Source organism: Sceloporus undulatus, chromosome 5 (genome assembly GCF_019175285.1).
Source record: "Sceloporus undulatus isolate JIND9_A2432 ecotype Alabama chromosome 5, SceUnd_v1.1, whole genome shotgun sequence".
Lineage (NCBI taxonomy): Eukaryota > Metazoa > Chordata > Lepidosauria > Squamata > Phrynosomatidae > Sceloporus > Sceloporus undulatus.
In genome coordinates, this window is record NC_056526.1 from 110,757,813 (window position 1) to 110,773,398 (window position 15,586).

General features: G+C 40.0%; 1 protein-coding gene across 9 annotated transcripts in view; it reads left to right on the forward strand.

The window, feature by feature from the left end:
• The window catches only part of FRMD4A (FERM domain containing 4A), a 490,170-nt gene that overhangs the window by 454,806 nt on the left and 19,778 nt on the right, over positions 1-15,586 (forward strand). For all 9 annotated transcript variants that reach the window (XM_042468233.1, XM_042468234.1, XM_042468232.1 and 6 more), the window contains one exon: positions 7,378-7,511. In XM_042468233.1, coding sequence (XP_042324167.1) covers positions 7,378-7,511 — 134 coding nt within the window. The remainder of the gene's footprint in view (positions 1-7,377; positions 7,512-15,586) is intronic.

Here is a 15,586-nt window from a genome sequence, read left to right on the forward strand (position 1 = left end):
ATAGTAATCCTAGGTGATGATGCCTCATGAGTAAACTCTGAATTTGCTCCATTTTTTCTGTGCCGTCTGCCACTCATGCAGCAGGAAAACTCAGATCATTATGAGTTGTCACATCACATCTTTTAACTTAGGGATGAAAGAAAATGTAGTTTTTTTTTCAAGCAGCAAGTTACATGGTTTCTGCATAAATCTAATTTTGGACTGTGCAGAACACTTTTGCTCAATGTGCGTCTGTAGAATGCTTAACTTTATGAAGCTGCTTCCTTCAGAAAATCAAAAGTACCTGTGGTGACCTCTCTTATTTTTAAAATAACCAGTGGAAATCATAATAAGAAAAACAGGAAGAGAGGACTGTGGTAATAAATGCATTTAAAAAAAACAAACAGCAGCCCAGAAGTCTTGGTGAGGAATCAGTACAAAACAGTACTTGAAGATGTACTTTGTTAAGAGCTAGAATTGGGGAACGAAATAACTCAGTAAAAATGAGAAAAGGAAGTTTCGCAAGCAGAAATCCACAGGACAAGGCAAAGCCATAATGTTAAATAATAAGACTCGGTCATGAAATAAACTTTTCCAGAATGCTTTTCCAGACTTTTGCTCCTCTCTCGTGATTTCTGCCACTTTCCTGCATTCATGGATTGTAAATTTTCAAGAGCCTCTCTGGCATTGTTCATTCTTTCTAAATACACAGATTGTATCAATCCATTGTAACAATAAGACATTGTTACAGAGATAAAGCATCAATGCTGTTCAAAACAATGCAAAATCTTGGCAGGAGTACTGTCCGGGTGTTTACAATAGGGCCCAAAGTAAAAATCGACATCATTTGTTCTCTTTCAGAATTCTCTCCTCCTCAGTTGAGAGCCAATGGAAGCAATAGTTTTGTGTTTTTTACTATATGTAATGAGACTCTTGAGCTACTCCCACTGTTATTTTCTTCACAGTGGTATTCTCCCTATGTTTTGTTTGTTTTGTTTTATGCAGGTCAGTTGGAATAGAACTATTCAATTACCTTTTAAACTAATAAGGAACTTGGCCAGTCTTTGTTTTCTGGTTTATCTTTCTCATCATTCACTTTTGTTGCTGAAACATGGTTTAATTCCCTGTGTTAGGTCAAAAGAGGGCTGTACTATGTGCTAGTTAACTCAAGCCAGTCTGCTAGTAAGAGTGCCATCCAGATGTTATATGGGAGATCCATGATTTACTTTCCTGACACAATTGCCTCCTTCTAAAAGCAGCTGAGGGGGTGTTGATAAGGTCATGGTGCAGGTGGAGGAAGTTCTGTGACACCTTACCTCTCCACCATAATCCTGCTTCATAATCACCTTCCTGGAATTTCTATTAGCCAGGAAGAGGGGGGAATACACCCAGTGTCCATATGAGTATCTATGGGCCCGAACAGACAGGCCAAAATAAAGCTGCTTCAGGTCACTTTGGAGGTTTGCTGTTTAAATGACACATGTATCTTAAGAGGCCAGAAAGCTGCACCAAAGCTGCGCTCCAATACTTAGGACTGGAGTGTGGCTTTGGCACAGCTTCCGGCCTCTTAGGACGCATGCATCATTTAAACAGCATACCTACAAAGTGACCCAAAGCAGCTTTATTTTGGCCTGTTTGTTTGGGCCCTATACAGTGGTGCCTCGGGTTACGAAATTAATTCGTTCCGTGGCACCGTTTGTAACCCGAAAAGCCTTCGTAAGCCGAATTGCCATAGGCGCTAATGGGGAAAAGCCGCGATTCCGTGCGAAAAAGCCGAAAAAAGCACCAAAAGTTTTTTCGTAACCCGAAAAAACATTCGTAACCCGGAACAATGTTTTCCTATGGGATTTTTTCGTATCCCGAAAATTTCGTAACCTGGGTATTTCGTATCCCGAGGTACCACTGTATCAGGCTTTTAGGAATTGACTGTGATGGATTTGTATTGGTATGGTGCACTGTTAGTTGAGGTTCTTAAATATTGTCTTTTAATGGATTTTAAATGGCTTTACTCTACAGATTGCTTTATTGTTTTTTAAATAACTTGCTTTCTTTTTTTCCCCTCATGATAAAAAAAATGATGGTCCCTATATGGTTTTAAACCTGATTTTAATCATTTATAAGGGGTCTTTGAGTTCCATTATAGGGAGAAAGATGGGATAAAAATGGGCATAACAACAACACAGGGCTCACAGTAGGAGCCAGCAGCTACTTCAGTACATGGAACCTCTGGGATACATAGAGAATACTTGTGGGTACTAGGACTTTTATACAATTCCACCTTACGCTTGTGTATGTATTTTTTCAATAATTGTGGACGTTCGTATACTCTCCCTCCCTCTGCACACATATTTCAACTCGCCATTTCATAGTGGTAGCCACTTTCCCATGGCCATTCTGTTGCTGGTAGAGAGCCAAAGAATATGAGAAGCATCTAACTGTGTTCCCATAGCCAGTCACAGACCAATAGATTTATATGCTGAGAACCCCAGCTTGAAGAAAGATGTCAGGCTGCAGCTGGCTGTAGTCAGAGGCTTCTCCATTCCACACATACACATGCACCTCAGCAATGAAATGTCCTTTGGGGAAGAGCTATTACACCAAAACAGTGAGTCCCACAGTCAGTAATAGAAGCAGTAGCCAAGTTCTACATGCAGAATTCTTATGTTACACTCAGATCTTGTCCATTGTCTGAATATCTAGGTCCTGCTCAGAATGGGATTCAAGAGTGAATCTGGGCTTGAATGTGCCTGGCATTCTCGGTCCTGTAATACAGAATGTTACTTGTGAGCCACTGCATACACAGACATTCAAGCATCTATCTACCTGTCACAAAAAAAAGTGAGTGGGTAGGACTTACATGTATTACAACCTTGAATTAACCGGGCCATACCCCTTTGGCAGCAATCACAGTTTGCACAATATGATAAATAAATGCAGTGTGATAGCATGCAATCCCAAGATCTGAACACACTGGTAAGTGCAAAGGAGGTTCATACAACTCTTAGGCATGATCAGTCCCACTTGAAGTGGAAAGGGGTAACCAAAACACCATACTGCCATTTCTGCAGTTTGTGTTTGTTTGTTTAACATGCCATCTTATATTTTAACTTGTTTTAGGCATTCAGAGGTTATTTCCCTCTAAGCTTTAATGAGTGGACTTTTCCCATCACTACATCTTAGACGTGAACTTCCTGTTGCTCTCTACTGAAAGCATTTCACTTGATGAATAGCAAACTTGTCCAGTCACCAGGGAGGCAGACAAGTGAAGAGAAGCTAATGAAGAACAGTCACCTCACAGGATATATATGTGTGTATCCTGTGCTGAGTAGTTCCAGATGGGCACTAAGCTGTTATCTTGGCTGTTTGCTGTGGAGGATATCCTATTTATTAGTCACAGCTGAGAGATAGTGGCTGTTTGCGGTCACTTTCTGTTGTTTGCTGACATCCTGAGACTGTGAATCATGCCTGAATTCTGGCATGAAGGAAAATACTATGCACCATCGTTCCCATTCTGGGCTCTCCGAAAACATTCCAGGCAGCCGGGTTTTTTTGGCTAAGAAGCTGACACTGGCAGCCAAGCGAATGAATGCAGCATGAATAGCAGCTGTGTTAGGATATTAATTGTTTATGGTGCTAGGCATATAGGAAATAAACAGACTCAGTCAAGAAGGCCATACTAAACTGCACATCTGGACAATGGTGATGTCATATAGTTGGTGCTGGGAGTCTTTCTGGGCATTCAATCTGCTTTGGATTAATTTGCTTTAACAGTATCTTTCAAAAGCATATATTTTTCACCTGTTATCCATGCCTCTTTCTTCCTTCTTCCTCCCTCTCCTCATTTACCTCCTTTCTAATTTTTTCCTAGCTGCCCTCTCCATTCCTAGTCATCTTCTTATTTCTTGAATACAGTCCCCATTCTGACAAATGTTCGACCCAAGCTATGAGAACTCTTTTACTATTTCAGTTTCCTCATTGTTTAGGTTGAATTTATGTAGGTCCTCTATGATCATTATTTTTGTTTTCTTTATGTTCAGCAGCCTTTGCGCTTTCTTCCTCAATCTTCCTCATTAATTGTTCCAAGTGCATGATGGTTTTCACTAGTAATATGGTGTCATCCACATATCTTAGATTGTTGATGTTCCTTCCTCATATCTTCATTACTCCTTCTTCTGTGTCCAAGCCTGCTCTTCATATGATATTTTCTTCATACAAGTTGAACAGATAGAGTGAAAGGTTGCAGCCATGCCCCTTTCCCAATTGGGAATTATTTGGTTTCTCCATATTCTATTCTAACAGTAGTCTCTTGTCCTAAGTACAGATTTCTCATCATGACTTTCATATGTGGTTACCTTTGCAAAATCAGAATAGTTTCTACCACTGTACTCTAGATAATAATAGAAGAAGTGGCTGTTTTAGGGCCAGCTGATACACTCAACAACATTAAAAAATAAAACTTTGGACAGCACCACTTAAGCCTGGAAATTGGCAACGCTGAATGATTGAATTCTCCCTTGCAAAAATGCACCCTTTTGATAGAAAATAAGCATTTCCCTGAGAGATTCCCACACTGTTGACAGTATGTCATGACAGTTATATAGTTTGCTGCAAGTGGGAGACAGTAAAATGGACTAGCCAAACATGTAATCTCATCTTCTATCTGAAGTGGAAAACCATTTATTTGTTTATTTACAATATTTATGCCACTAGCTTATGTTCTCTGAGCAGTTTACAAAACCAAACACTCTGAAAATAATAGGGATAGTAGTAGTGGAATGTTCGTATTCCGCTCACCAGGACAGAGTCCATTATATTAAGAGAGATTTGCAAGGTGAATTTGCATGCTTATTATAGCAAAGTAATGAAAAAAATTTAAAATATGAATTTCATCCTTATCTAACTGTATCCTTTGTAGATTGATGTCATAGTGGTGTGTTGTTGTTATATGACTTTTAAATTATATGACCATCTTTGGCAGCCTCACAAAATATTCTCTCTTTTGAGGAAGTCTATTTCTTTCTAAAAACTTAGCCCTATTGAGGACATGAATATCACTTGAATCTGGAGTGTGGGAGTTACAAGGGTTGTGCAGATTTTAACAGCAGAACTGTATGTCTGAGGCATATCTGTTCACTGACATCTTGGAGATAAAAGGATTTGGCTAGTTTAGAGACATTAACTTAGTTCAGCTTCCTTTCCCTAGTATGCATAGAACATGTGCACTCCCATCTTCAGAGCTTCCGCATGCCCGCTAATTGTGTGAAATCTGTCTTTTGTAAACCTTCCTTCCTTACCTGGAAGTGCAGTATCCCATTTTAAAGAATTTGATGAAGGTATAAATGTAATTTACCTGCTTGTACAATATTGGAAGGCCAATTTCATAGAAGACAGTTACCAGTCTAAGAATCTACCCTCATCTCTGTTTTCATTCACAGCTGCTGACTGAACGCTGAAGATGACCTATATTTATTTATTTATTCATTCATTCATTTATAGTATTTATACACTGCTCTTCAGCTAAAAGGCTATCAGAGCATCTTATATTATTTTAAATTAAACATTTCCCTGCCCTCAGGCTTACAATCTGAACAGGCAAGACACAAAAGGAGAAGGGAATGGAAGTGGGGAAGGGGGAAAGTCCAGCACACTTTCTCTCCTTCTGAGGCCTGGACCAAGACAGGGGGACTGGAGGGAGGGCCCTTCTTCTTTTCAGGCAAGGCCTGGAGTTGGCCTGCCCATCTCTTCCACTGGATGATGGTGGATGTATGTGTGTGTGAAGGTACTTGTGACAAGCCAGATAGTGAAGTGGTTATATGTAACCACTAGCAAAATGTGTATTAGACAATGCAACTGTCAGGTGTATTTGTAATCAGTTGAATGGCCAAACCCAAGCTCAACAAAAGCTTCTCTTCATCCTGGAGCAAAATGACTATCAGGATGTCACAGAGTTCTGTCTTGGGATCAATGCTATTCAACACCTTTATCAATGACTTGGATGAAGGAATAGAGAACATACTTTCAACACAGAGAAATGTAAGGTTGTGTACATTTAGGGCGAAAAAATGAACTGAACAGATATAGAATGGGAGACACTTGACATGACAACTGTGCACGTGAAAGGGCACTAAGAGTCCCAGTAGACCACAAGTTGAACATGAGTCAGCAGGAGGATGTTGCAGCTAAAAAAGCCAGTGCCATTCTAGGCTGCATCAACAGAAGTATCGTGTCTAGACTAAGAGAAGTAATAGTACCATTCTATTCTGCTTTGGTCAGGCCTCACCTAGAATACTGTGTCCAGTTGTGGGCACCACAATTCAAGAAGGATGTGGAAAAGCTAGAGCATGTCCAGAGGAGGGTGACCATGATAGTAAAAGGTCTGGAAACCATGACCTGTGAGGAGTGACTTAGCAAGCTGGGTATGTTTAGCCTGGAGAGGAGAAGGTTAAGAGGTCATATGATAGCCCTGTTTAAATATTTGAAGGAATATCATATTGAAAATGGAGTAAGCTTGTTTTCTATTGCTCCAGAGACTAGGGCATGGAGCAGTGGATGCAAGTTACAGGAAAAGAGATTCCACCTGAACATTAGGAAGACCTTCCCGATAGTAAGAGCTGTTCGATAATGGAACACACTACCTCAAAGTATGGTAGAGTCTCATTTGGGGTTTTTAAAACAGACTGGAGGGCCATCTGTCGGTGGCGGGATGCTTTCATTGTGTCTTCCTGCATGGCAGGGGGTTGGACTGGATGGCCCTTGAGATCTCTTCCAATACTATGATTCTATGAAACTTAAGAGATTCATGGTCAATGCACAGCTGCATGAGCAGGCACATGACATTAGTTGGTCCAGGAGCAAGGCTTTAGACAGAAACAGTGGTTGTAATTGTAACTTTTTGCAAATGTTCTTGTGGGTGAGATGTCTTTGCAGATATTGTGGAGAGTGTTAATAATTGCATGACCATAAATCAGAATGAATGAAAGTATCTTGTGTAGCTAAGACATGTAGTTTATTTCTGTCAGTATAAACATTGAATAGGACTGAATTAAGATGTGCTGAGGTTCTACAGTGTTTCAGGGTGAGGAGGCTCCAAAGCAGTAACCAAAAGCGTGCAGTCCAAAAGTACTGTCAAACTTAAAATTTAGCAATATTTCTGTATTAAGAGGACCCTTCCTAACCTGAGTTATGTCATAACCATAAGTTGTAGTTTGCTTAGCTTTTATGTAAATCCATCAATGGTGCTGAGAAAATATTTTGAACAAACACATATATAAAGTGAAACACCTGTTTATTTTCATTGTCTAGGTCTTTTTCTAAGAATCCATTTCTACCAGCTCTATTAGTTACCCATATTTTTGCTCTAATGCCAGCTGGACTAATGCTGTAATTGTTTGTTGACAGGTTCCCAAGAGTCTGATAGCTCTCAGTCTGCGAAAAAAGACATGCTGGCTGCCTTGAAATCCAGGCAAGAAGCTCTAGAGGAGACACTGCGCCAGCGCCTGGAGGAACTAAAGAAACTGTGTCTCCGAGAAGCGGTAGGTGGCAGAGATTCTTAGAATGTGCAACAAAACTGAGATACTTTAGGAAGCAAAAATCATATGGAGCCTCTGTTTTGCAAAGTAGAAGATTCAATAATTCTGCGAACACCTACAGTTCTGCTGGCGTTGATGACAGGTGTAAATATTTAGCAGAAATTCAGAAACTTTTCCATTGAATTGTTGGATTCTACAGTTTCATTCTGGATAATGCAAGAAAAAAAAGACATTTCAAATATGAATATGAACATTGATTTCTCAAATTTCCAGATGTCTACACCATGTCTGAAATGCTGTTGATGCATTAGGTTGATGGAACCATGCCAGTGTAGATAGTAGTGCAACAGAGGAAAAAGACCACAGGTGATATGCTCATGAAATAATTCAAGCAGTGGAGAAATGTTGTTTATTTTCATACAGCACTATGCACATTGGTGGCACAAAGGGCCTAATTGCATTAGATTCTTCTCCCACTAAAAAGAGAGTTGTTTTTAAAAGCACTATGCAATCACACCTATATAATCTTTTTGCCACTGCAGCCTTCATTCATGCTGAGAGAGAGAGAAGGGGGGGGGGCTTAGAAACTGGGCTTCTCTGCTGGAAAGTAGGTGGGCTGAGGGGGTAGTGTACAATGTTTTCCCTTTTTGGCTTCCACCCCTTCTCCTCTCCTCCTGATCACTGTTAAGCAAATGCCACCTAAGCCATGCTCACACACCACCCAAAATCAGCATAAATGTGCAATTGAACATTTGCACAAGAAAATGTAATACAACAGAAGTGAGAAAGGATGTCATTAATGGAAGTGTGCGTATGCGTGTGTGTATGTGTTAATAAAAAGAAACAGTTTCCAAATGATCTCCCATGGGAAGACAACAGAACTGCATGTGATAAAACCAAGGCAATAGCAGGACTAATGTGTAGCTATAACATTATAACAACTTGGGGCAATATGGCTCTAGACAGATAAACAGCAGCTCTGAGCAAGCAAGTTTTGCCTTTCTTCCCAACAATTCTTTCTTAACTTGACAATTAGAATTTAGTTACACATCACAGTTTGGCATCCATTTGTCCTGATTTCCCACCCACTCTCAGGGCAGATACACAACAAATAAACTATTCATTGCTTATATAGGAAAAGCAGAAACCTATATATAAGAGGAAGGTATAAAGAAATTTGAAGAACCCCCAGTTTTACAATAGTACTACAAAAAGCAAGAATAGGAAATGAAAAACACCAGGTTTAGACTGCCTTTCTGAAAGGATGCTATGGTCAGTAATACTGAAAGCCACCAAAAAGATCAAGCAGGGTCCTTCCCCTTGTGTCTGACCTGGCATAGTCCATCCCACAAGGTGGCCAAGAAAGTTTCAGTGCCAAAGAACAGTTGAAATGGATTGATTGTTAACACTGTTGTTTAAGCTTTACCTCATGTCTCTACAAGAAAAGCAGGAAGACAGAGTGCTATAAAGATGAGATATTTTTATACTTGTCTGTTTTTAGTTGCAGGTTTTTTAAATGGTGATATTAATTTAAACTGGATTTGATTCAAGTCGGTTACTATGAACATAAATAAATTTAGATCTGTGAAACAGCAAGGTTGTGCTTTGCCTGGAGACATCATAAATATCTGGTGCTGTCTGTGTGAAACCTCTGCATGAATTGTACATTCCCATTCATTACTGTTTTATAGTAATAAAGAAAAATTACTAAAGCAGACATATGGAAAATAGGGTTTAATTTGGCATGTCTCTTATTAGGGCTGTTTTGTACTGTATTGTACTGTCCAACTAGTCCGAATTTTGCCTCAAAATGTTCTCAGTTCTATGATTCAGAAGTAGATACATCTGCATAATTTATCTAGTTTGTATACAGCGCGCCTGCAGACTTGACATCACATGGACGGCAAGCCCCCATTAAAAGAATGGTGCATGCACCAATGGTGTGCACACAGCACAGCACATGGGAGCACACTGCCATTGAAAACAATGGGACTTGAGGTCCTGCAGTATTGCTTTTATGCAGGGGAGTTTGGAACGGATCCCCCATGTAAATTCATTTGTAATTTCATTTTTTGTTTTGGTAGTCTTGGAGTTACCCCAATTACATATTATTTTGATGTATAATTGTACTCAGGAGAAGAGACTACAGTCAGCTCTTCGTATCCATGGGGTTCCATTCCGGACACAGCATTGAGGATAGCAAAATCCCATGGAAGAAGAGAGCCAACTGTGCTGTCAGGACATGATATAGAGAAGCATAATGATTTCCAATTGGGAAGGGGGTTGGGCAAGGCTGCATTTTATTACCCTATTTGTTTAACTTATGCAGTGAATATATCATACACAAAACAGATTAGAGTCAGAGGAAGAAGGTGTGAAAAATGGAGGAAGGAGCATAAATACTTTAACATATGCAGGTGGCAGCATACCATTAGCAGAAAATAGCAAAGACCGGAAACAATTACTGAAGAAAGTCAAGGAAGAAAGTGCATAGGCAGGTTTACTCCTGAACATTAAGAAAATAAAAATAATGACCACAGATGATTTACATGACTAAAGTAGATGATGAAGACATTGAAATAGTTCAAGATTTTCCATACCTTGGTTCAGCCATTAATCAGAAAGCAGTTTAAAAAAAAAAAACAGAAGACTAGAACATGGAAAGGCAGCTATGAAGAAACTAGTTAAGATACTCAGTGATTTAAGATAAATCTAAATTATTTAAGATGAATACTAAAATTAGAATTGTTCATGCTCTTGTATTGGAAACTGGTTCTAAAAGATGGACAGTGAAGAAAGCAGATAGGAAGAAAATCAGCTCATTTGAAATGTGGTGCTGGAGAAGAGTTCTACAGACTCAGTGGACTGCTAAAATGACAAATAAACGGATCCTAGAGCAAATCAAACCTGAACGCTCTCTGGAAGCCAAGATGACAAAACTGAATCTGTCATACTTTGAACATGCCATAAGAAGACATGACTCACAAGAGAAGAGAATAAGGCTTAGTGATGTAGATGGCAGCAGGAAAAAAAAGGAAAGCCACAGTATTATTATTATTATATTTTTACAGTATATTATACACAAGTTAAAAGTATATACAAAGATATAACATCTATATACTTCAACAATGTTGAAGTTATTTTCCACCCTTCCCATTTCCTCTATAGACTCAAAAAAGCCCTGACCCTGAATCTGCAGGACCTGAGCAGGGTTGTTGATGATAAGATGACTTGAAGGTGTCTCATTCAGGGGGTTGCCATAAGCTGAAGTCACAGTTTTGACCACAGTTAACAACAACGACAACAAAGTCTTAGAGGGGGCCAAAGAGTTATACCAAAATTATTAATCACAGAAAGTTTTGTTCAAACTATATTGAGTCATCTGATTCATCTGATATTGTTGAAGGGTTATAAAGCAGACCTTTTTAAACCAATGAGAACTAGAAAACTTCCAGTTTTCAAATATTTCAAATAGAAATTAGTATTTTTTTTCCTGAAGCTAAATTTTGTATCCATTGCAGTGTTCTATTTTCTTGTAAACTTTACATCCATTTCTTACTTTTTCAAGTAATTCTGTTTTTGTTCTAAACTCTGCCCAAGTAAGGACAAACAGTTGAAAACAGTTTTTCAGCAAAGCTTGTAAATGGAAATACTTGACCTGCTGAAACTTATGTGAAATTTCATTTTCTTTTTGAGATTTATTAGCAACTGTTGAATTTGGTACTTTTTGAATAGTGGTTGTAAGGCAGTTCAGATCCCACATATCCATGTTTTGCTCAAATCGTGTCTACATAGCATGCAAGAAAGTCCAGTCTTCATGCTCTTATTTTATTCACAACCTCTCCCTTCAGTCTCCCATAAATCAATGTTGGTTTATTTTCTTGGGGGAATTGCTGCTTTATAATAAGACCAACAAAATGAGAAGAAAAAATGAATTAAAAGCCTGAGGGTAACCAAACTGAGCCTGGCCCATAACAGTTTGCAAGAGTGGCATCAGATTTCTCCATGCTTTAGTTTCTTATTAGTTCAGCTTAAATTTCAGGAGCCTGGATGCAAACACTCTTCTTTGTTTTATGGAGTAAGAATAGTAGCCCAGTTTGTTCCATTTGCTTAAGAAAATGGCACACAGACTGTAGTTAGAGTGAACAGAAACAGAGACTAAAAAGCTGTAATCTAGGTTTTCAGATAAATTAGTTCCTTAATTATTAACTTAAGCAGCCTGACCTCTTTGAATAAAAGTTCCATCCTGAAGCGTTTGCTTTTTATTTATTATTTACACACAGTCGTGCTTTCATCCTTTAATGCAAGAAATGGATCTTATGATGATTGTATGACAAATACACATTCTTGTCCTAAATTTGGTGTTATGCTTGCACAAAAGGACATTGTTCTTTACCATATGTCCTGGAATTCTCTTCTTCTTGCTGCTGCTGCTGCTGTTGTGTCCCTTCAAATCATTTCTATCACAGGGTTTTCTTGGCAAGATTAGTTCATAGGGGCTTTTGCTATTGCTTTTCTCTGAGGCTGAGAGAGTGTGACTTGCCCAAACTCACTGGGTTTTCATGCCTGAATAGGAATTTGAACCCTGGTCTCCATGGCCCTAGTCTACCACCCAGACCACTATATGGGAACTGTTTCAAAGCGTCCCCAGAAATGGCGCCCTCTGGAACCGAATTGGGACACGATGGGAACACGCGGCAGTGTCCCCCCATGCAATAAAGTCGCGTTTTGGGCTCCATCCGGAGCCCATCACGTTCCGTGCGCGCCCCCACTCGCCCCCATTAGAACGCTCTGGGGAGCGGTTTAAGCCCCATGCGATAAACTCTAAGATCATGCTAGCTGTCTTTCCTAACCCTCCAAAAATCTTCCCTAACCCTCCAGAGCAGGTTATATTTCATATACGGGATGTAGGGGGTGCAGAAAAGAACAGCAAGTGCCCTTCTCCCAGCACCACTGATGGAAAAATATTTCACCAGCTTCTCCTCCATGATTAGCCTTTGTTAAACCTGCCCAAAATATAGAATCATAGTGTTGGAAGAGACCACAAGGGCCATCCAGTCCAACCCCCTGCCAACAAAAACATTTTAGTTTTGTTGTTGTTGTTTAGTTTGTTTCTGACTTATGATGAAATTATAATGAGCCTGTTACAGGGTTTTCTTGGCATAATTTGTTGTGATGGAGTAACTTTGCCTTCCTCTGAGTCTGAGAGAGTGTGACTTGTCCAAGGTGGGTTTCCATGGCCGAGCTGGGATTTGTACCCTGGTCTTCCAGTGTCCTAGTCCAACACTCAAACCAATGCAACCCAGATAGTAAAGCTACCACATATAAAAGAGTCTGTTGTTGTGTGCCTTCAAGTTGTTTCCAACTTACAGCGACTCTAAGGTGAACCTATCATGGAGTTTTCTTGGTAAAATTTGTTCAGAAGAGGGTTCCCATTGCCTTCCTCTACTGTCCCATTTATAACATTACTTTATTATTCCAAAGCCTAGATAGTATGACAAGTATACAGTCACCCCTTCTTTCTCACAGATCCATGTTCTTGATTATATACGGAGGGGTGACTTCTATTATCCTCAATGGGGCACACCCCTGCAGCATGTGCCATGCGTATAGTCACAGGGGCGCGCCCCATTCAGGTCTATGGGGCTTGAATAAGTGCAAGTCTCTGTTTTCACGGAGTGATCCAGAACGGATCCCCCACGTAAACGGAGGGCCAACTGTTCTTAACAAAGTAGATACATTCCTCAGCTTTATTTCTTTAACAGAAAATGTGGTACTAGAGGCAGAAATAACTTGGAAGGATTATCAATATGTTTCAACACCACCACCGAGAAGAGCAAAAGCAGTTCATTATCTTCTATCAGGCTTTTTTATTCAGAACTATCATTATGCATTTGTGAAATGAAACAACCAGGTCAGATTAATCTTTCTGAAGTAAACATAAACATTTTTAATCTTCTGTAGACCATATCGATGTTTCATTCAAAATGCATTCACTTATGTCTGTCTTGCCTTTTTCTTTGATTACATACAGTAGCACCTCTCTGTAGCAAGGTAAAGTTCTGAGCACAGTTCTTCTCACCATAACAGCTTCAATCAAAATCATGATCATTTTCTGGAAGAACATCCAAGGCATGAGAAATTCCACTTACAGTCGATTGGGCCATTTGACCTTTCCTTTCATCAGCCTCCACCTTTCATATGATTTTTATTTTGGTGACCAAGGTTTTAGATCTGTGCTTCTTTTCTTTTTAACATGTGTAGGGTGGTTGCTGTGGCAAGTGGGTATTCTCCCCTTTTCTCACTGCTTTGCTGTTGTTTGCATGATCAGTAAAGGTTTTTGGAGGCAGTTGCTGTTTGTCAGCTTGGCTTGTCTTGGCTTGTGGTACACGTTGCTACAGTTGAATGAGACTCTTTCCCACCTTGTGCACATATGCAGCAAACAAAGTAAACAGCGCTTCCTGGACAACAGAAGCCTGGTTTAAAGCAGACACCCATCCAATATGGCACTAGAAGCTGCTTTCCTTGTGGGGATATTGGGACCACTGTTATGACTGCTGGTTCCCTGTGTTTTTCCAGCATGCTTTCCTTCACCAGCTTACAGCTGTGGCTCTCCATTATCTTTCCCAATGCTGCTGCTAGGAAACATCTTTCAAGTTGGTAGACAAGGGAGATGGGGTGCTTGGAGTGGGGCTGGATGGGTGTTAGACATGAAAAGAGTATTCACCATTTTTAGTGGCCAAAAACTGGGTTTCCCAACACTTGAGAAACTTGGCCATGAAGAAAAATGCAACAATGAGAAATTTGCACAGTTTCAACCCAGTATTTGCACATCCCAGAGCAGGAAATTATTGTTTGCATCAATACACATGGGATTTTTTGCATGAGAATCCTTAGATTTTGCACAAAAAAGCTCTTGCTAGGACAATAAGATGAATTTACAATAAAATGAATTTACAATCTTGTAATTGCTGAAAATTGATGTTTCCAGTTGTTAACAATTAAATGTGCCCCCCCCCCCCCCAACCTACTCTTTCTGCCTGGCAGTAACTCAGCCAAAGGGTTTCTTAGGCACTGCAGTTTGAGGTGCTGGGAAGTGGCATCTGCAGCACTATCTCAGTCATGGGGTTCACTGAAACAAGGGCTGCATCTGTACAGCAGAAATAATCCAGGTTGACACCTGCCACAGCTCATTGCAATGGAATTCTGGGAATTGTAGTTTGGTGAAACATTTCGCCTTCTCTGGCAAAGAGTCTGGTGACACAACAAACTGCAATTCCCAGAATTCCATAGCATTGGGCCATGACAGTTAAAGTGGTGACAACCTGGATTATTTCTGTATTGTCAATGCAGGCAATGAGTTGCAGCAGGACCCTGAAGGCCCCTTCAACTATCTCTTCTCAGTAAACACTGCAACCAAGAGAGCACTGCAGACGTCATTTCCCAGCATCCTAATTTGCAGGACTTCAGAAATCCTTTGGCTGATGCACTGGCAAGTTTTTGAGGGTTGGCATCATCAGACATTAGTATGATGATGGAATGCCATTATTGTAGTTGTATCTTGACTGTACAGGATCCTGGCCAGTGTTTCCAGACTCCCACAACTGTTTTTTGCACAAGGCTTTCATGTGAGGATTTGCTGTTTTTGTTTTGGTAGAAAATAGCAATCTTGAACACACAAAAAAGCTTTAATGGTGCAAGAGAGCTCTGCACTACTAACTTCTGTAGAAAACAGCAGTCTTGCACAAAAACATGCTTACTTTCTGGAAACAGTGTTTTTTGCACAAAACCTTGCAGTTCTCATGCTCCTCCCCCCAAGTGTATTTCTGCTTACAGTTTTCCAAAACACTTCAGGACATGTGGATACTGGGCTTTCTATGGAGAAGGGAGGAAACCCTGGAAGTTATTCATCCTCACTTGTGAGAATGAAGCAGTTGAATGTTAACATCCCTAATAGGTGTGAAAAGCTTCAGATTCGGAGATATTGGTATGCTTCTGTCTTCTGCAGACAAGGAGTATGCATGCCTCTGTGAGTTGGAAAGAATACAGTTCTAGCCATGCGTGCCAAAAAGCCTTGG